This window comes from Rousettus aegyptiacus, unplaced genomic scaffold (genome assembly GCF_014176215.1).
Source record: "Rousettus aegyptiacus isolate mRouAeg1 unplaced genomic scaffold, mRouAeg1.p scaffold_m13_p_5, whole genome shotgun sequence".
Lineage (NCBI taxonomy): Eukaryota > Metazoa > Chordata > Mammalia > Chiroptera > Pteropodidae > Rousettus > Rousettus aegyptiacus.
This window is the reverse complement of record NW_023416308.1, coordinates 81,015,844-81,037,332: the sequence shown is the minus strand read 5'-3', so window position 1 is coordinate 81,037,332 and position 21,489 is coordinate 81,015,844. Positions and strand designations below refer to the sequence as shown.

Sequence of the window (21,489 nt, the reverse complement as noted above, 5' to 3'; positions counted from 1 at the left end):
AATCTATCTTACTATAAAGTTTGGGGAAGAGGTAGCAATGACTTAAGGAGACAGCCTCTGTGACCCAGGTTCCTTTGGCCTATTCTTCTCTTATCTACCAGGAGGAGGTACATCAGCTGGCCTGTAGATGAGCTGGAGGACCCTGATACCACTGAGTCTTAGCCAGGTAATTGGACTTCAGGGCTGGCTCCCAATCCTCTGAGGCATTAGGGGCCATCTTCAATCTTGGTTCTTAGTCCTGCCCAGGCCTAGAGCTCCTGGACATAGTAAGAAGATACCAGGGAGTGAAGAGACAGAGATGATTATTCTGCTGGTTTAATTTTGCAGCCCACACGCCCAAGGAGCCAAGTGACAAGTAAACATTTTGAATAGAAGAAGAAGAAGTAGTCCTTGGAGAGGGTTGTTCTAATTTCCTGGGAGACTGAGCAAAGGGAGCCTTAAATCTGACATCAACACTGAAGGCAGGTCCATGCAATTGCACAGAGCTTCTGTTTGCCTCACATCTGGGTTTAGAAACGAGGACCAGGGCTCACTTCCTGTAGCTCCTGGAATATTGGCCAAAGCTCTCTTTTCCTGTTTTCCTTGGAGTTGTCCTACAGGTTTTCCATGGGATACTTTCTCAGTTGGTGAGGCAATTTTTCTTCCTAAATATTTTCTTTTCCTTCACTTTACTATTTCACTTCTTTCCTGAAAGTCAGCCTATTTCATATGAAGTTGGATAAAGAATGTGCTACATAGCAAAAGGCCCCACTCACTGGGTCTCTTCTCCAGAGAGGGCATCTTAGAAGCACATTAGAATTCTGTCTTAGAAGATAAGGTGTCAAGCAGCACTTTTACAGCGGGCATCATGAGGTGTGTGGCTAGGGAAGAAACCACAAGTGACTGTTAAGAGATATTGAGAGGGTATCACCTCTCTTTGGCTGGAAGAGAGAACTAGAGGGAGAAGACTCAGAAGGCCCATCAGTGAGAAAACCTGAGTTTCAGGGAGGTCTCACTGGCCACCCTTAGCCTCTGGTTTTGCTCTGCATCAACAACCAGCTCGGGAATCCTGCATGTAAGAGATATTCTGCAGGGCTCTAAAATTGGACAGTAAAAGCAACAGGTGAGGCCAATTTCTCTGGCTTGAGTGTGTGGGTGGCAATTCAAGGGCACCTCCAGGCTGGATACTCCCAATAGCCCTCAGTGGCCATGAGCAGTTGAATGGCCTGCAGGATTCTCAGGATCCACATACAGATTGCAGACATTGTTTTTGGCCATATGCACACTCATGTTTTATGTCCTTTTCTCAGTATGAAAGTTCTAGCAAGGTGGCTAAGTTAGATGGAGGCCAGAGCAGAAGGAAGGTAAGTGGACTGGTCTCTAACTATTCCGTACCGTAAGACTGCTGAGAAGGAGGAGCAACAGAAGACAGCACCATGGCAACACTAGTGATGTAGGGACCTCATGAGAGGGGACAACTGGTGGAGTTAACCTCATTTGAGTTAGATTTCATAAAAGCCCTCTCTCTTAATTAGCTGCAATAATTCTTTCTGAAGTCTTCAGAAAAGGGACAACCTCTATTTAGCATACCTAGCGTTTTCATCTCTAAGTATATTTCAAAGCATGGGAGTGTCTTGAGTGCACCTTAACTTTGGCTCAGAGGTGGTGGTGGCGGTGGGGGTGGGGGAGGGAAGCATCCAACTAATGTTTTTGAGCAGTCATTAGAAAAACAGCGATCATGTTTTTCCTCCAGGGTTTCTTGTGACGTTGTAAGCTCTGTATCACTCATAACTAGTTGCCTTTCTTTAACTCATGTTTTATTTAAGTGTCAATGGAGAGCCTTCTTCCCTCCTCTGGCTCTTATTACTTGCCCCCTCACTCTACTCTTGTGCATGTTAAATATTCCATGTGCTTTTAAAGCAACAGCTAGCTAGGAAGCCCTCTGATTCAGTGACACCCTCCCCAATTCCCATCCCATTATCTCCAAAGTGGCCCCAATGAACCATGCCTTCCTTGTATTTCATTCTTGTGTAATACCTTTCCCTTGAATCTAGGTTGACCCTATGGTTTTCTCTTGACCAATAGTGTGTGGTGGAAATGACTCTGTTACTTCAGAGGGTACTTAGAAAACCCTTGCAGCATCTACTGGGATCTCTTGCAATGTTAGCTCTGGGGGAAGGCAATCACTATATAAGAAGTCTAACTACCTTGAGAGCTCCATGTTGTGAGGAAGCACTGGTAAGCACGGAAAGGCACTATATGGAGAGAGATGCCCAACCAGTCTCCAGATGTTTATCCCAGTGGAGAAGCCAGAATGTGCATTTAAAAACCCATCATGAATATCCCACCTGGTGAGGCACTTAGAGGATACAAAATTCAGCTGCCACTCGGCAGCAACCGTGAGACTTCAAGAGACAGCAACCCACATAAACAGGAGAGATAATAACTTTCTATGTAAACTGCTAGGCTTGGAGTGTTTTGTTATGCAGCAACAGAAAACTGGAACTCCCACTATCACAGAACAGACCATGAGATAGCAAGACCTTTTCCATATAAACCTTTTGTCAGTCTCCTTGGCTTAAGGATGAGAGTGTGACTTTATTCTCTTCACATGAAATGTAGTTCTATTGATGACCCTGAGGATTAAATCTTTCCATTTAGTCATGACTGTTGCAGCATTTTGAAAACCTCTAAATTGTAGAAACTACTGCTTTCCCTTCCCTCCCCCATTCCTCCTCTGGTCATGCACCAGTGTACTTCCTGGACATCACATCGCCTGCTGAATGTGTCCAGTTCACTGGCTAGGAAGATGCTTTTGCAGCAGTGCTGATCCGGCAGATCTCCTTGAAGACAAGGGCAGCAAGAAAGGGCTGAGATATCAGTGTCAGGTGGATAGGGGAGACAGCTTTCCCCAAGGCCTCTTCCTAGGATCTCACCAGGGTGTTTCCCTTTCCACTGCCATTTCCATTTTTCAAGGCACTTTAATTTCCTTCTCTATCTGAATACATGTTGGACACTTTTCCCCCCAAGTTCAATGAGACAAGTTTGGGATTTTCAAAAGGAACATTTACTAGGAAACTAAAGGAAAACCAAACAATGCAAGAGAACAGAGACAGCATTACAGATGGGCTCAGGAAGTTTGAATTTATAACTGGCCTCTGGCCGCAGCTGGACTAGCTATGCAAAGCTTTCCAGACATAAAGCCCCCTGCCTGCCATGTGGGTAGGCTTTTTTACCTGCTGGCCCCTAGAAAGCCACCTTCTGTCTCATACCAACAAACCAGTAGCATACTCATTAGTACCCCAAGGCTGCTAGGTTTCTGGGCAGGAAGATCTTCAGGGGGGAACAATAGGCACAGCTGCCCCAGGACCTCCTACCCATGCTTCCAGTGCCATGGATATGTCAAAGTTTATTGGGACGGTTGCCTGATATCTGTTGGGGCCAGTCTGGTTTCTCTGGGATCAATTCTTCTGGGCTCATCTGCCTGGCTCTGGAGATAATATTTCTGCTGACTACCCTGCTGGCACTAGTGTTTTACGCTTTGGTCCTAAACACTGGTATGGTGGAGGATGCCTGAATGGGGAGGAATAGGCATAGAGGAACCTTGGGTAAAGAAAGTTGTATTCTTCTCATGTCATCAAACATAGGCAGAACCTTGGGTTCCTTTTGGATCCTGGAGACTGAAAGCAAATTAGAGATGAAAATGAATTAGGCAGACTGGGGAACACATGAAGTTGGAGTGTAGTAACATTGCCTCACACAACCAATGGCCTCCATCTTTTTGAGATTTGGTATCAGGGTAGTTTCTTGTACCATGCAGCTGTGGCAACAAGAACTTTCTGAAGAGTTGCAATGATTCTGCTTCCACCCAGTGAGTCCCACATTGAAATGTTAATTCAAATGAAGATAATGAGCTTCCTAGGAAGGTAAACTACAATCCAACTCTGGATTTTGCTGCGAAGGGATTGTATGAAAAGGGAAATGTTATCTTGGAGGAGTGGTGAAAATATGTGGATAGGGCACCTTGCATCCATCATGGGAGAGAGAGGACCATTAGGTAACAGTCCCTTCCCAGGGTATGCTGAGGCCTTTGGTTTCATTTATATGGAGGCAGAAGCAATGAGGATGAGGAATACAGCTGGCAGTGGCTTGGCTGATATGGTCACAAAGGAAGCTGAGTAATGAATGAGATACCCGGGGGAGCCCTTAACCTTCACTCTTGTAGGTATTTCCATTCCCCAAGTGCTATGAGAGTGATGTATGTTTCTGGAAGTGAAAAGGGAACCTGTCTGTGGCTACTTGAGGCTATGCCTCTGGGTTGTTGCATATGGAAATACCCCAGAAGGCACTCAGGCCAGGAAGGCCCAAAGCTGTGCCTTCCTTCAGGGAACAGCTGTGTTCTCTCTCATGAACTCAGCTCACATAATGGTACATCTATTTCTGAGGCTGCTCCCACAGTGGAGAAATGTGCCTGGGGAAGGGTATTTCAGAATGCTTATACCATTGAGATGTATGCCTCTCTAAAAGGGATGACATTTAGTGTTCATTCTAATGCCAACACCAGTTGAAAGAAGGTGGCTTCTGGCTATCTAGAGAACAGTGTTGGGGCTCCTGACTTCTCAGGAGCTGAGTTTAGCAGAAGAGAGGGCTAAGTTCAACTGGTACTGCTGCCATATGCATAGGAAGGGGCAGTGAATTTGTTGTGAACTAGCCCTCCTTGCACTAGATTTTCTCCAGGGGAATAGCCTGCTTATCCTATTTCTCTCCTGGGGCTGTTCCTTACAAAGCTGGAGTACTTCTTGGGTGAAATTATTTTCTGGAGACAGTTATTAGCTCAAAAGTAGTCTAGTATGAATTAGATTTGCTGCCTATTTAGCACCTGGATATATTTTAAAATATTCTGTCCTTCCAGGGCATTCAAAGCAAATAACATCATGTTAGCATGAGGGCAGGTGCTGTGACCCTATCGCCAAGGGCTTTATGTTAATCACCGAGAGTCCTGGTACTCTAGGTATTCTTAGTACTCTCACTGTATCCGTCGGTTTCTTCCACAGTCTGATCTTGCTTCATGGCCATGAGAGACGTGCTTCCCCTACAGCACCATCTTATGCCACCTGAGGACAGCTGGACGTTTCATGTTCACCAAACCCAGTCTGGAAAGAGGGCCAGTTATTGCTGTGGTTACAGCTGAGTATTTGGTCACTGGAGTCGTCTGGGTGTTGTTGGGTAGGGAGTTATTAAGATCTTTGTAAGACGGTTGTCCTACCGTATCCTTGGCAAAGAAGTCCTCTTACCCATAGTCATCGTTTCTGTAGGAAGGAGAAACAAAAAGAACACTTTGGTTTTCATCCATATATTTTTAATGTACCAAATAAGTGCCCGGCACTGTGATGGCTGCTGGGGATACAGTTCCATGAGTAAGACATACACCTTGCTTTTAAGGGTTTCAGAGGGAAACATTAAAACATAAGAAGTTGAATAATGGATGTGTGCATTAAAATGTGTAGGAGTTAAGAGGAGGGAGGGATAAACTTAAAAACTTTTTAAATTTAAGTATAGTTGGTATATAATATTATATTAATTTTGGGTGTACAATATAGTGATTCAACATTTATATACCTTACAATGTGATCACCACACTAAGTCTAGTAATCATTCGTCACCATGAAACTTATCACGATATTACTGACTATATTTTCTTTCACTTTTTCCATCCATCTTCCTTTCCCCCTTCCCTCTGATGATCATCAGTTTGATCTCTGTTTCTATGAGACTGTTTTTGTTTTGCAGGGAAATGTAAATCAAAACCACATGAGATACCGCCTCACACCAGTGAGATGGCTATTAACAAAAGTCAACAAATAACATGTGTTGGCAAGGATGTGAAGAAAAGGGAACCCTTTTGTGCACTTTTGGTGGGATTGCAAATTGATACAACTACTATGGAAACCAGTATGGAGATTCTTCAAAAAACTAAAAATAGATCTACCACATGACCCAGTAATTCCACTTCTGAGTATTTATCCAAAGAGGACGAAAACGCAAATTCAAAAAGATATATGTACCCCTATGTTCACTGTAGCATTATTTACAAAAGCCAAAATATAGAAGCAATCTAGGTGTCTATTGATAGGTGAATGGATAAAGAAGATGTGAGATACATACACATACGCACACACAGTAGAATATTACTCATCAGCAAAAAAGAATAAATTCTTGCCATTTGCGACATGGATGAAACTAGAGGGTGTTATGCTAAGTGAAATAAGTCAGACAGAGAAAGACAAATACTGTATGGTTTCATGTATACGTGGAATCTAAAACAGAACAAAACAAATGAACAAATAAAACGAAAGGGAAGTCTTGAGCTGGGCCATTTAGGCTGCAGGGGAGTCTGTCAGGAGAAAAGGAAGGAAGGCCATTTGGGGCAGAGCAAAGAGTCTTTGCAAAGACACAGAGGCAGGAAAGGGTATATGGTGCACTGGAAGTATTGTCACAATTTGGTGTGGAGAGTGGAACAGTAGCAGGTAAGGCTGGGGAGGAGACAGGGGGTCTGAGCACTGCACCATCCATTCCTTGTTTCTAGTCTGTGAAGAACAGACTCTTTCAATAGAACCCTACACTTAGAGTGGCAAGATCTTTTGTGTTCCACAGCATTTAATTTAAACTCGGGGTGCCTCCCAGAACAGATTAAGGATACTAACACTGCAGTCACAGAGAAAAAGAAAACTGGAGTCACTTTCATAGACACAGAAAAAAAACAAACAAACAAAAAATACAAATACACTATAAGAGAGCCGCGAACATTCTCAAACTGGAATATATGGGCTACGGGTCAAAGACCAAATGTTCACATGTGAGGCTACTAGAGAAAGCAATATAAACCAGATCATACACTTCAGAGGGAAAGCTGTGTCTGACTGTGACCCTTGGCTTTGCAGAATGTGTCTGGGTGTGGGAACACCCGTATTCATGGGAAAGGGGTGTTCCTTTCTAAGTCTTGGACGAAAATGTGAATGGATATTTACCTTATACTGTGATTAAAATACAACTTTGCCAGGCAAGTTGTTTTTCTGAGAAAGTTGTATTTTACTTCCCAACCCAACACCTGCATCAGGCCTTGCTTCTCATAGCGCCTTCCCTTGGCTGTGAGACCCCAATCTACAGGCCCAGAGTGCCTGTCTCTGAGTCCTTCCTTATCAGGGAAGGAAAACTGTCAACAGGCTACCAAAGAATGCAGTCTGGAATTAGACAACTGGGCCGCGTGCCACATTTCTTTAGCTTTTGAGTACAATTATGTTCCAGGCACTAGTATATAAACTTTTCAAATCCTTAAAATAACCCTATACGATTCTCTGTTGTCAATTCACAGATGTAAAGAGATTAATTTGCCCAAAGCCACACTGCTACTAAGTGTCAGAGCTGGGATTCAAACTCAAGACTTCTAACTTCAAAGTCTAAGCTTTAATGATTACATAATTCCTAAACTAACTCTGTAAGCCCAGTCTATGTATCTGAGTTTCTGCCTTGGATGTCTAGGCACTCTAAATCTAGCCAGATGATGTAACTCTGAGTAAGAAACTCTAGTCCAATTCGGTACCACGCAGCAGGTGGTATATCTCACTTATGGGTTCCCATCTTCTTATTCCATTTCTCTTGAGTCCTCTGGCTAGTGACATGCATGTGTATCTCATTTGCTCCCTCCATTCTATATACAACCCTATTCTTCCCTGCTCTGACCTTAGTTGTACCTCTCCATGTTAGCAGTCCATTCAAACTGCTTTGTGTAGAGCTCTCCCAAAGTGCCCAGCCATAGCGACCACCTCTGTGTCTGGTTTATTATGGCCTTTTGTGAGGGTCATGACCTCAGCCAATCTTTTACCAGTCTCCATACACAGTAATGCCACTAGCAGAGGCCATGTTACCAATGGCCAAATCATAGTAAAGTTCCGACCTGACTTGCATAGCTAGGCTTTGCTCACGTGGTGTTTCCTCCCACATAATTAGCTGGAATGGAGCTCAGCCCCTGGGAATATTGTGGAGTAGTCTACTGGTCTCTCCCTTCTTTGGCTGAGTAAGTTTTCTGGGCCCTGATACTGTCTGGTCCCAGCGTCCTTTGTTTTCCTACTCTGGACAGTGCCACTAAGGCCCCAGAATACTTTTGGTCTGCTTTCCATAGATGATGGGATAAAGAAGTTTCAACATGTCTGGTGGAATGGTGGGGTCATCACTACCAGGGTTTTGTGAGAGAAGCTTCTTTAAAACAAACTTCTAGGATAAATCAGATATACAAGTCAAGTGTCAGGAAAGTAGTCCAGTTATTTCAGGATAAGGGAATTTTGAGTATGGCATGGGCGAATTATGCTTTGACTCCACCCTTTTTATTGTCCAGTGGAAAGAAGACTGGAAAAATCAACCAATCAAACCAAACAAAATAAGCAAATCACAACACCTTTCCAAATTCTTATAATCTAAGCTGTTTCTCAGTCAAGATTTCTGCTAAATGAGGTGTATGAAAATATTTTTCTATAGTTTAAAAAAGCATTGATCCAAGAGGAATATGTTGGGGGACACTGTGGCATCAAGACCAGAGACAGCAACGGTGGTTCCACACTGGTGGTCGTAAGGCCTCGCTGGTTCCAGGGCTGGCACTTGGCCCGTTTCAGTGAGCAGAAGCAACAGTGACCTTATTATCAGATTCAGTGGCCTCTCAGGCAGCACCAGGCATTTAGAAGGTATCAGGAAGTTCAGTGGTATCAGCAGGAGTAGTGGTTACAATCTTATCTGAACAGAGGGGATTTTAAGTGAATTCAATTGTCCTGAGACATATGAATTTGATTTGAATTAAATTGAATTGAAACTAAAGATGAGAACTGTCCCAATGAAAATTGTAATGCGAAGTGACGTTTCAATCACAAAAAAGACAGATGATGTGAGACAGGCTACTGAAACTGACCTCAAATTAAGAACATGAAAAGATTAAGTGGATCATTAGATAATATCTTCCTGTGAATTTGAAAATGGGTTTTGATTACAGGAAGTATCTAAGGGCTTTGAACTAAGAACCTTGTCAAAAATTGAAGTGACTCATTACATGATTCAATCTTATATGTACTTAATATCATTAAACTTGAATTTAAAATTTTTATTTAAAAAAGCATAAAAACCTTAGAATTTGTTGACTATTACTACCACGGCTTTGCAAATATGTGATGAAACATCATGCCACGCCCACTTAGAATGATTCTTACTTTCTCCCTTTCTCCAAAGAGGTCATTCTTTATTCTTTGCTGCCCCCTCATCCCTTAAAGAATCAGTATATTAAAAAAAAGAAAGCACTATGAATGTAACTATACTTCCAGTCAGGAGATTGGGCCAATACACAGAAAATGAAAGAGTCCATTTGGGTAATAATTACTACTTAATGAGCACTCAAGCATATTGCTCTGTCCTAAGAGCTTTGCATACCTCATTTCATTCAATGCTCACCTTGACCTTCTGTGATAGACATTACATTTTCACAGAGGTAACTGAATCTGAGAAAGACCAAATAACAAATGCAGTAAATGGCAGACCCAGGATCTGCCATCGTGCATTTATGGATCCAAATGTATGCTCTTTAAGTACTATGCCCAGAATGGCAAATTACTACACTTGAATGTCAACTCCATTACTTTGCCTTTCTAAAAAGGATTCTCAGTTCAGAAAAGAATTACGGACAGTCCAGACATCACAGGATTAAGTACCAGTGTATTAAGTACCAGTGTTAAGTCAATCTTGAGAGGAAGGGTGGTGAATGGTGGCATGTGAGACATGTAAACTGTTACTGAGAGGGGTTCATAGGAAACAAGCAAGCAACTTGGGCTGTAAGTGAGGCACCACTCAAAAGGTGAGAAGAGTACTGTCATAGTTTTTCAGATGAAAGAGCAAGTTAGGGCATTACTGCAAGGAAAAACTTACTCCTTCAAAACTTATGATGAAGTAGAGGATACTTAGAGTTTGTTACTCCAAGTTTACATTCATTACATTTATTCATTAATTCATTTAATAAACATTTATTGAGCATCAGGCAAATATGTTGACTGCTAGAAACACAAAAATGACTAGTACACACTCTACTCTCGAAGAGCTCACAGATGTCAGTAAGTGACTACTGAATTTAGGATGATGAGAAAGAAAAGAATAAGAAAGTTTCATTAGAAAGCTGGATTATAACTGCTGTGTGTGTATGTGTGTGCATGCATGGCATGCGCATGCAGAATTCTGTATACTTAAATCAGGAAGAAAAAGGGGAAAAGTTATAATTAAAAACTTAGGAGAATTTTATTTGCTACATTTATAAGTTTTTTACATTTGAAATGTTTAAGAGAATTTGATTAATTGTGAAATTGGTGTTTAGTTTAAGAAAAGTTAATCTGTCAAATTAAGGAGCTAATTGAGAATGAACCAAGAACAAGTAAAAATTAGTGTGTTAATTTCAAAATAAAAAGATTAGATTTATAATCATTATGATAGTTAATATTATATAGCATTTAGTATGCACTATTCTAAGAATATTTCATATATTAATTCATTCACTCCTTGTCATATTTCTCTGAGGTGGGTATTATTATTATCCATATCTTACAGATGAGAAAGAAAATTGAGGTACAGAGATGTTAAATGGCTGCTCTACCAAGTGCTATGGACTTAATAGTGTACTCCCATAATTCTTATGTTTAAGTCTTAACACCTAATGTGATGGAATTTGCAGACAGGGCCTTTGGTGGGGGTAACTAGGGTTAGATGAGGTTATGAAGGTGAGGCCCTCATGATGAGATTAGTGCCTTCATGAGAGACAGCAGCGAGCTAGTGTGTTTGCTCACTCACACACTCTCTCACTCTCTCTCTCCCCCTCCCTCTGTCTCTGACTCTCTCGCCCCACCCCTCCACCCACCATGTGAGGACACAGTGAACAAGGAACCATGTGCAAACCAGGAAGAGTTCCCACTAGAGCCCAACCATGCCAATGTCCTGATCTCTGACTTCCAGCCTCCAGAACTGAGAAAATAAGGTTCTGTTGTTTAAGCTACGCAGTCTACGGCATTTTGTTATGGTAGCCCAAACTGACTAAGATACTGAGTGTATAGTTTCCTAGAGCTGCCATAACAAAATATGATGAACTGGGTGGCTTAAAAAAATAGAAATTTATTCTCTCACAGTTCTAGGGGCTAGAAGGCTGAAATCAAGGTATCGGTGAGGCCATGCTCCCTCTGAAGGCTCTAGGTAAGAATCCTTCCTTGCCTCTTCTTGGCTTCTGGTGGTTGCTGGTAATCCTTAGCTTTCCTTGGCTTGTAGTTACATCACTCCAATTCCTGCCTCCATCGTCAAACATTGCATTCTCCCTGTGTCTTCACACATCCTTTTCGGAGCTGTTCACTAGTCGTTGGATTCAGAGACCATCCCATTTTTAACCAAATACATCTGCAAAGATTCTGCTTCCAAATAAGGTCACATTCTGAGGTTCCAGGTAGAAGGAAATCGGGGGTGCACTATCTAGCTGAGTATTCTGTGTCACCGATATTCAGCACATTGATAAACTCAATGTCAGTTCTCAGTCCTCAACTTATTTGACCTGTTAGGTAACATCGGACAGATCTGATCATTCCCTTCTCCTGGAAATAATTTATTCTCCCTTGTCTTTGGACCCTCTTTTGGTTTTCTTACTACTTCAATGTCTCTGTTGTTTTTCTCCTCAGTCTTGTTGTTTTTCTTCTTTTCCTTACTTTTAAGTGTTGAAAGGTCCCAGTTTTAGGGCCTTGGACCTCTTCTCTTCTCCATGTACATCTTAACCATCTTTAAAACTATGAATTGACCTTTCTCTGGGACTCTAGATTTCTGCATCTAACTGCCACTTTGTGCCTCCTTGTAGATATCCAATAGATGCCTCACACTTAGTAGGTCCAAATTCTGATTGCCCTGCTTGCTGTCTTCTTCAGCTTACTTCATGGCAACTCCATCTTTCCAGTTGCTCAGGCTGAAAACATCAGATTCACCCTTCAGTTCTCTCTGTCATACCCTACATCAGGAAATTCTATTAGATCTCCTAGAATACATCCAGAGTGTAACCACTTCTCGACAATATCCCTGCATCTACAGTGGTCCAAGTCTCTACTGTTTCCATTAGGATCACACCAGTAGACTCTGAACAGATCTTCCCATTCTCACCCTTGCCCCTAAACAGTCTATTCTCAACACAGAACCAGAGGGATCAGCTGTAATTTCAGATTATGCCACATCTCCCTTCATAATCCTGTAATTGCTTCCTGTTCATCTCAGCATATGAACTGAAATCCTTATAAAAATCTACTAGGTTATATATAACCTGAACCCTGCGTAACAGCTTCCTGATCTTATCTCCTATTACTTCCCCTCTCACTCACTCTGTACCCCCCACATTGCTCTCCTCACTGTTTGTCGTACAAAGTTCCTTAAGGCCTTTGTATCGGCTGTTCCCTTGGCCTGCATATCCACATGGCTTACTCCCTCACCTCCTTCAGGTATTTACTCAATTGTTCCAATTTGCCATGTGGCCTACATTACCTCTATTAAAATTACACCCCACTTTAAGAATCCAAACAAACAACCAGCAAACAAAAAATCCACTACCACACTTCTGATCCCTTATTTAATTTATTGCTTTTTATAGTGTTTATTACCTTCAATATTACATAATATGCTCATTGATATTGTTTATTTCCTGTTTTTCCCATTAGTATATAAGCTTTACTAGGGCAAGGATTTTTATTTGTTTTCAGTACTCAATCAACATTTGTTGATCAATAAACAACTAACTGAATCCCCCATTTCTCTATGCAAAGTGATTGTTTTAAAGGAAACTTGATTGTTACTCGAACAGAATGCTGCAATATAATAAACGCTGCAGGCAATGCAAAGAGGCATCTTGAAAGATTGCTGAGATATGCAGCCAGTATGGTGATTGTGAGCTCTCTGAAGGAAATGGTCATGGGTCTCCCAAGCTGTTTTAAACTAAGAGGTTTCTCTTGCAGAGACCCTATGAAAACTGTCTGGCCTTTTGTGTTGCTACAAGCCTCACCTGAGACAGTGACTAGAAACTTGATTGCATTGTCTTAACTCTCGTGGGTGTCACCTTGCATTTAGAGAACTGGGTGCTGGAAGGAAGGTAGGGTTCATTTATTGCTCAAGAAAAATGAAGCTTCTTTGGCTTTCAGAGCTACCATGGGGTTATTTTTATGCATTAATAGAAACATGATGCCTGTAGATGTGAAAATAGGACATGCTGAGTCCATATAACAAATCAGCATTCATTTTTGAAGTTATAAGGTAGAAGAAATTGCAGTTCTATCCAGTAAGAATTTATTCAGTGCTGACTTCGTGTCAAGCATTTTGCCAGGTATTGGTTATACAATGATGAATAATAGTCTCTAGCCTCACAGAGCAGTTGGATGTGCTGTGGATGACATGCATGCAGATAGTATTAAGTGGAACCAAATATTATGTTAAAGGTACGCAAAGGGTTCTAAGGGAAGAGAAGATAGGCAAGATACATTTAACAAATAGGAGGGTCTTCAGAATGCTTCCTGAAAATGACAGCTGAGCAAATCTTTAAAAGATGACCTAGCCAAGCAAAGCCAGGTAATACAAAAAGTAAAAGGAGGAGCAAGGGCATGGGGGTGAATAGAAAGCATGGCATGGCCTCAACATAAAGTACAAGGAAGAGATGGAGGAAGGGCCCTGGTTGCCAAGGTGAGGCAGCTAATTTGGTTCTGAACAAAGGGCAGTTATTGAAGGAGTTTAAGTAGGGAAGGGGTACACTGGAAGCATTCTAGAGACTGGACTGCAGCGCACACAAGAGAGCAGGAAAACCAGAGTTGAGTGACCATGTGGGACGGCTGAAGTACCCCTCTTGCCTTAATAGTCCCATCGCCCTGGCCCTGCGGAAGTGCTGGTCAGTGAAGATGTGGAGGGGGTTGTTGGCTTTGGCTTCTAAAAACTTTAATTGGCTGGTCCCAAACAGGACCAGAGTGTTTAAATTCAGCATTTCCTGAAAAGGGTCAAATAGAGCTCTGAAAAATAACAGAGCTACAAATATAAATACCAAGAAGATCGGAAATGAAGAGTCAAATATCTGCCTCCCAACCCCCAGTGGACCCTATACATTACTGCGCAATAAAAAGGGTGCTAGATTTGTTCATCTGTGAACTTAAGAAATTTTTAATTAAAATTACTGAGGTGACATTGGTTAATAAAATCATATAGGTTTCAAGTGTTCAATTCAATGATACATCACATGTATATTGCATTTTGTGTTCACAACCCAAAGTCAAATTTCCTTCCATCACCATATATTTGAGCCCCTTTCCCACTACCTACCTCCCCCTCCCCCACTTCTCTCTGGTAACCACTTCTCTCTGGTCCATGTCTATGAGTATCTGTTTTGTCATGTTTGTTTATTGCTTTCAGTTTTATATCCCAAATGAGTGAAATCATATGATTCTCAACTTTTTCTGTCTGACTTATTTCACTTAGCATGATAATCTCGAGATATATCTATGTTGTAGCAAATGGCAGTATTTCATTTTCGTGACTGAGTAATATTGCATTGTAGATATGTACATCTTCTTTATCCTACTGAAGGACACTTTGGTTGCTTCCATTTCTTGGCCACAGTGAATAATGCTGCTATTGAACACTGGGGTACATATATCTTTGTGGAAAAAGGTTTTCAAGTTTTTTGGGTAAGTAACCAGAAGAATTGCTGGGTTATATGGTAAGCCTATTCTTAATATTTTGAGGAACCTCCATACTGTTTTCCATAGTGGTTGTGCCAATTTACATTTCAACCGGCAGTGTATAATGGTTCCTTTTTCTCCACAATCTCTCCAACACTTGTTATTACTTATCTTGTTGATAACAGCCATTCTAACAGGTGTGAGATGGTATCCCATTGTGGTTTTGATTTGCATTTCCCTAATAGCTAGTGAAATTCAGCATCTTCTCTCTATGATTGTTGGCTACCTATATGTCTTCTTGGGAGAAGTGTCTGTTCAGGTCTTTTAACTGGATTTTGTTCTTTCTTTGTTGAGTTGTATGAGTTCTTTGTGTTTTGGATATTAGGCCCTTATCGGAAGCATTATTTGCAAATATCTTCTCCCAATCAGTTGGTTCCCTTTGTCTTGCTGATTTTTTTTCCTGTGCATAAGCTTTTTAGTTTAATATAGTCCCATTCATTTATTTTTGCTTTTACTTCCCTTGCCTTTGAGGTCGAATTCATAAAATTCTCTCTAAAACCTGACCCATGAGTTTAGTAACTATGTTTTCTTCCATGCAATTTGTTATGAGTCTTATCTTCAGGTTTTTGATCCATTTTTGAGTTAATATTGGTATATGGTGATAGATAGCAGTCTAGTTTCATTCTTTTGCAGGTGGCTTTCCGATGTTCCCAGCACCATTTATTGAAGAGGCTTTCCTTTCTCCATTGTATGTTTTTGGCTCCTCTGTTGAAAATTATTTGCCCGTATATACGGAAGTTTATTTCTGGACTCTCAGTTCCATTCCACTGGTCTGTGTGTCTGTGTTCTGCCAATACCATGTTGTTTTGATTATTGTTGCTCTGTAATATAATTTGAAGACAGGCAGAGTGATGCCTCCAGCCTTGTTCTTTTTTTCTCAGGATTGCTTTGGCTATTTGGGGTCTTTTATGCTTCCATACAAATCTGATGATCTTTTTTTCTATTTCTTTAAAAAATGCCATTGGGATTTTGATGGGGATTGCATTAAATCTGTATAATGCTTTATGTAATAAGGTAATTTTAACTATGTTGATTCTTCCAATTTATAAAATATCTTTCCATTTCTTTGTGTCTTCTTAAATTTCTTTTAATAATGTCTTATAGTTTTTAGTGTATAGGTACTTCACATGCTTTATTAGGTTTATTCTTAGGTATTTTACTTTTTTGGTTGCAATTGCAAATGGAATTGTTTTTTTTTTTTTTCATTTCTGTTTCTGAAAATTCGTTGTTGGTGTACAGGAACACTATGGATTTTTATATGCTGATTTTGTATCCTGAAACTTACTGTATTTATTTATTATTTCTAATAGTTTTTTGGTGGAGTCTTTAGAGTTTTCTATATAGAGAATCATCTTCAAAAAGTGACAATTTGACTTCTTCATTCCCTATTTGGATGTCTTTCATTTCTTTCTTTTGCTTGATTGCTCTAGCTAGGACTTCCAACACTATACTGAATAATAGTGGTGATAGCAGATAGCCTTCTCTTGTTCCTGATCTTAGAGGGAACGTTTTTAGTTTTTCACCATTAGGTAAGATGTTAGCTGAGGGTTTGACATTTATGGTCTTTATTATGTTGAAATACTGTCGTTCTGTACCAATTTTAATGTTTTAATCATAAATGGATGCTCTATCTTGCCAAATGCTTTTTCTGCACTTATTGATATGATCAGATGATTTTTACCCTTACCGATGAATTAGGAAGTATTGCCTCTTCTTCAAATTTTTGGAAAAGTGTGAGAATTTTTTTTGAATGTTTAGTAGAATTCACTAGTGAAGCTATCTGATCCTGGGCTTTTACTTTTTGGGAGGTTTGTAGTGATTGTTTCAATTTCCTTACTGCTGATTGGTCTATTTAGATTTTCCAGTTCTTCATGATTCAGTCTAGGAAGCTTGTATATTTCTAAGAACTTGTCTATTTCTTCCAGGTTTTTGAATTTGGTGGTGGTGTATAATCTTTCATAGTATTCTTGTATTATTCCTTGTACTTTGGTGATTTTTGTCGGAACTTCTCTTTCATTTCTGATTTTGATTATTGGTGTCCTTTCTCTTTTGTCTTTAGTGAGTCTAGCCAAGAGTTGTCAATTTTATTAACCTTCTCAAAGAACCAGGTCTTTGTTGCATTATTTTTTTCTATTATCTTTTGTTCTCAACTTCATTTAATTCTGCTATAATTTTTATTTTCTTCCTTCTGCTGACTTTGGGCTTCATTTGTTCTTTTTCTGGTTTTTAAAGATATAATGTAAGGTTGTTTATTTGGTATCTTTGTATTTTTTGAGATAGGCCTGTAATAATATGAACTTTCCTCTTATTACGGCTTTTATTATGTCCCAAAACTTTGATATGTTGTACTGTCAATCTCATCTGTTTATATGTATATCTTGATCTCTCCTTTTATTTCATCTATGACCCAGTCGTTCTGTAGTAGCATGTTGTTTCATCTCCACATACTAGTGGTTTTTCCGCTTTCTTTTTGCAGTTGATTTCTAGTTTCAAAGCATTATGGTAGGAGAATATGCTTGGTATGATTTCAATTTTCTTGAATTTGTTGAGGTTAGTTTTGTGTCCTATCATGTGGTCTATCCTTGAGAATATTCCATGTGCATTAGAGAAGAATATATAAACTGTTTTGAGATGAAAGGTTCTGTAAACGCCTATTATGTTCAACTGGTTTAATGTGTCATTTAAGGTTATTTCTCCTTATTGATTTTCTGCTTAGATGATCTATCCATGGCTGACAATTGAATATTTACATCCCCTACTATAATATGCTTTTGTCAGTTTTCCCCTTTAGTTCTGTTAGCAGTTGCTTCATATATTTTGGTGCTCCCTGATTGGGAACATATATATTTATAAGTGATATGTCTTCTTGGTGTATTGTCCCTTTTGTCATTAGGAAGTGTCCATCTTTGTCTCTTATTATTCTTTTTATCTTAAAGTCTATTTTTTAAGATATAAGTATGTCTACATCTGCTTTCCCTGGATGCCACTTGCTTGCAGAATCATTTTCCACCCTCTCTCTTTGAGTCTATTCTATTTGTCCTTGTGGCTGAGCTGGGTCTCTTGAAGGCAGCAAAAGGCTGGGCTTTGTTTTCAGATCCAATCTGCTACTCTGTGCCTTTTTATTCGTGAGTTTAGTCCATTTACATTTAGGGTGATTATTGAAATAAGAGGTTTTTCTATAACCATTTTATCTTTTTTTCTGGTAGCTCGTTGTCTCCATTGTTTCTTCGTCCTTGTGTTTCTGTCAGTTATTTTAATTTGGTCGTGTTTTATGGTTCTCCCCTCCATTCTCTCTTGTTTTATATTATGTATTTCAGTTCTGGATCTCTTTTGTGTGGTTGCCATTAAGTTTATGTAAAGGAAAGTTTCCTATACATTGTAGTCCTTTTTATTCTGTCTCTTATTTCCATTCATCTTTGCAGATTCAGATCTTTACTCCCTTCCCTTTTCTGTTTTTGTTGTCTTGCATTATCCCTATGTAAACTGTACATTCATTTATAGGTTGCAGTAGCTGTTGTCTTCTTCTCTTTTTAAAGGTTTTAGTTTTTTTTGTTTTTACCTTTAACCATTATGTAAGATTTAAGCTTATAATACCCTGTTTTCATAAGGGTTGCACTTTTATGTTCCTGGCTGCCTATTAGTCATCTTACTTACAGCTGCTTATTTTTTTTGTCCTTTTGTTTCAGGTAGATTGAACCCCTTCAGTATTTTTGTTAATGCAGGTTTTGTGGTGAAAAATTTCCTCAGCTTTTGTATGTCTGGAAAAGTTCTTTATTTCTCCTTTATATCTAAAGGAGAACTTTGCTGGATATGTTATTCTTGGTTGATAATTTCTTTCTTTCAGTAGTCGGAATATTTGGTTTCACTCCTTCCTAGCTTGTAAAGTTTGTGCTGAAAAGTTTGATGATAATCTGATGGGTTTTCCTTTATAGATTACCATCTTCTTTCCCCTGGCTGCCTTGAGAATCCTTTCTTTGTCATTAATTTTTGACAATTTTAATATAATGTGTATTGGAGACGGCCTTTTTGGGTTGAGATAATTAGGTGTTGTTTGCTTCTTAGATTTAAGGATCCAGTTCTTTCCATAGGTTTGGGAAATTCTCATTGACTATTTATTTGAATATGCTCTGTATTTCACTCTCCCTCTTCTTTTGATATACCCATTATTCTTATATTGCTTTTTTTGATGTGTCAGATAGCTCTTGTAGGGTTCTTTCCTTTTTTTTTTTTTTTTTTTTTTTTCACTATCAAGTCTCTCTTCTTCCTTCTGTGTCATTTTAGAATTTCTATCTTTGATATCGCTAATTCTTTCCTCCATCTGGTTAGCTCAATTTCCTAAGCTTCTATTTCATCCTTCGCCTCTTTAAATGAGTTCTTTAGCTCTAGAAGTTCTATTTGGTTCTTTCTGAAGAGTTTCAATCTCCTTGGTAAAGTATTCCTGTTGTTCATTAATTTTGTTTCTAAGTTCATTGAACTGTCAATTGGAATTTTCTTGCATCTTGTCAAGTTTTTTCAGAAGTGCAATCTTGAATTCTCTGTCATTTAAAGCACATATTGCTGTATCTATTTAATCTCATTTTCTGGAGATTTTTCATTTTATTTCTGAATTGCCTTGTCACCTTGGTTGTTCAGTGTTTGATGGACTATTCTCTGCCTAGGTATTAATTAGAATATACTCTGCTTTTTCTTTTAACAGAAAATTTATTATATTGTGATCTCTCTCTAGCATGTTGATGAGAAGTTTTTCTTTTGTTTTCTAGTAAATGGCACCCAAGCCTTCTGCACTGCCAAACCTCCTGGTTCTTGGCTGAGATAAAAAATGCCCTTTAGGGAGGTGTGTGTCTCCTCTGTGACCAGGTCACCTTGGTCGCAGGGCTCCACCCCCATGGGAGAATGTGAACAGTGATGGCGGTCTGGTCCTCTGAAAAGTCCCTGAAGTTCTGGTACTGCCTCAACAGTCAGATGCAATGCTCCGTTGCTTCCTTCCGAATCAGTCGACTGGGTAGAGGGTGGGAGATGGACTGAGAGAAGGCAGCAGCATGTCTGTGGCTGTTTTCCTTCCAGAATTGCTGGTCCTCAATTTTCCTTGCTTCTATATCTCCACCCTGTCATCGGGACTGGTTACAGCGTGTGTTTTGCTTCTCATTGCTGAAGTTTCCCCTGGGGCTTGGTGCTAGATTTTGGGGTGCGAGACGAACTCTGGGATGGTGGGAGGAAGCAGCCGGGCTCTGGGACTCAGCTTTCTGCCATGCTCTCTGGCCTGGTCACTGGGCTCCGCTGTGTGGAACATGCTGATCACTCAGGCAGAACTGTTAAGGGGTTCGAAGAGGACCACTCATGTCTTGCCTGGATCTGTGGGCTGTGCCAGCAGCACCAGTCTCCAGCACAGTCCTGTTCCCCTCCCCTTCCTTCTCTCTTCCTCACAGGGTCATCCACCTCCAGGCGCTATGATGTGCAGATTTCTCAGACATCTCTGTGTACTAGGCTGAGTGTTATCTGTTGTCTATTGGATTGTAGTTGTTCAGTTTGTTGTAATTTTGAGGAGATCAGGGGAGATCCCTCATGCCACCATGCTTCTGATGTCACTGTTCAAGATATCATCATCGCCTCTTATGAATGGTGGGCATTTTATGGCTAAAAAGCAAGACTCCAGTGTCCTCTGGTTCTCATTTGCCTGACATGAGAGAGACACTGGAGAGAAGTACACCCAACCTGCTGCATGTATGGGTACTTTGTGTCTCTCTTCTGGGTGCTTCTACCCACTGTGAGGAGCTGTGTGCAGACTGTATCTGACTTAATCCTCCTTTGGGCACTCTCACACTGTCTTGTCCCTTCCTGCCTTGGACCATCCCATACTGGAAACTTCTCTATGGACCACAGAGGAAAGGTTTAATCATCATCTGTAGCCAAAGTCTGTGATGAGCCCAAATCAGCTAGAAAACTTCAACTTTTACCTGATGCTGATGTTGTGCACCTACGCTAACATGCTAAGCATCCCAGGTCTTCTTCATCCCTAAATGGGAAAAATATCCTCTCCTTTCCTTATGACATCATAGACTTATCAATAAAATTGATAGTCCTCAGTAGAAAAATACTTGAGAACCAATGATCATTATCTGGTAAGTCAAATATGGTAAGTTTAAAAACATAATGTCGTGTCTTACTTTTCTCTGAGAGAGAGGAAGAGAGAGAGAGACAGACAGAGAGAGATTCTTAAATGCTACTTGTTGTTTGAGAAGAGGGAATGACATAAGAAACGTTTTTCCCCAAAGATTTTGAGGCTTATATTATTATATTGGTATGTTATTAACAATATCAACATTTTTGGTACTATTCCTACTATTGGCTTTTCATCTCAAAGGTTCTCACAATGTCAAAAAAAAAATCTTTCAGCACAGTTAATTTTCTCTTATATGAGTATGTGCTCTCTTCTAAAAAGTATGACTGTTAGTAGGCCATGAAAGTATCTCTCCGCAATGCTATTAACATTGGGCCTTTGTGTAAATTAGAAACAGGAACCCCTCCGGGCACAAGTGCTGCTTGGCAAGTGGAGAGAACAATGACCAGCTTCATGCCTCCCCTGCGCCTGGTGTCTTGAGAAAAGAACTACTCATAGGACAATTTGCATGGTGTGGCGGGGAGAGCTCTTTGGGGGGCCAGTCGGGGGGCTTAGATGATCAAAAATAAAGCCCAGATC

The 21,489-nt window shown here is 40.2% G+C and overlaps 1 protein-coding gene across 1 annotated transcript in view; it reads right to left on the bottom strand.

Annotated features, from left to right (window-relative positions):
• Positions 1–2,671: 2,671 nt before the first annotated feature.
• Positions 2,672–21,489, bottom strand: part of SYT9 (synaptotagmin 9) — a 162,571-nt gene continuing 143,753 nt past the window's right edge. Inside the window, exon 7 of the mRNA XM_016123047.2 lies at positions 2,672–5,288. Coding sequence (XP_015978533.1) covers positions 5,280–5,288 — 9 coding nt within the window. The 3' untranslated portion in view covers positions 2,672–5,279. The remainder of the gene's footprint in view (positions 5,289–21,489) is intronic.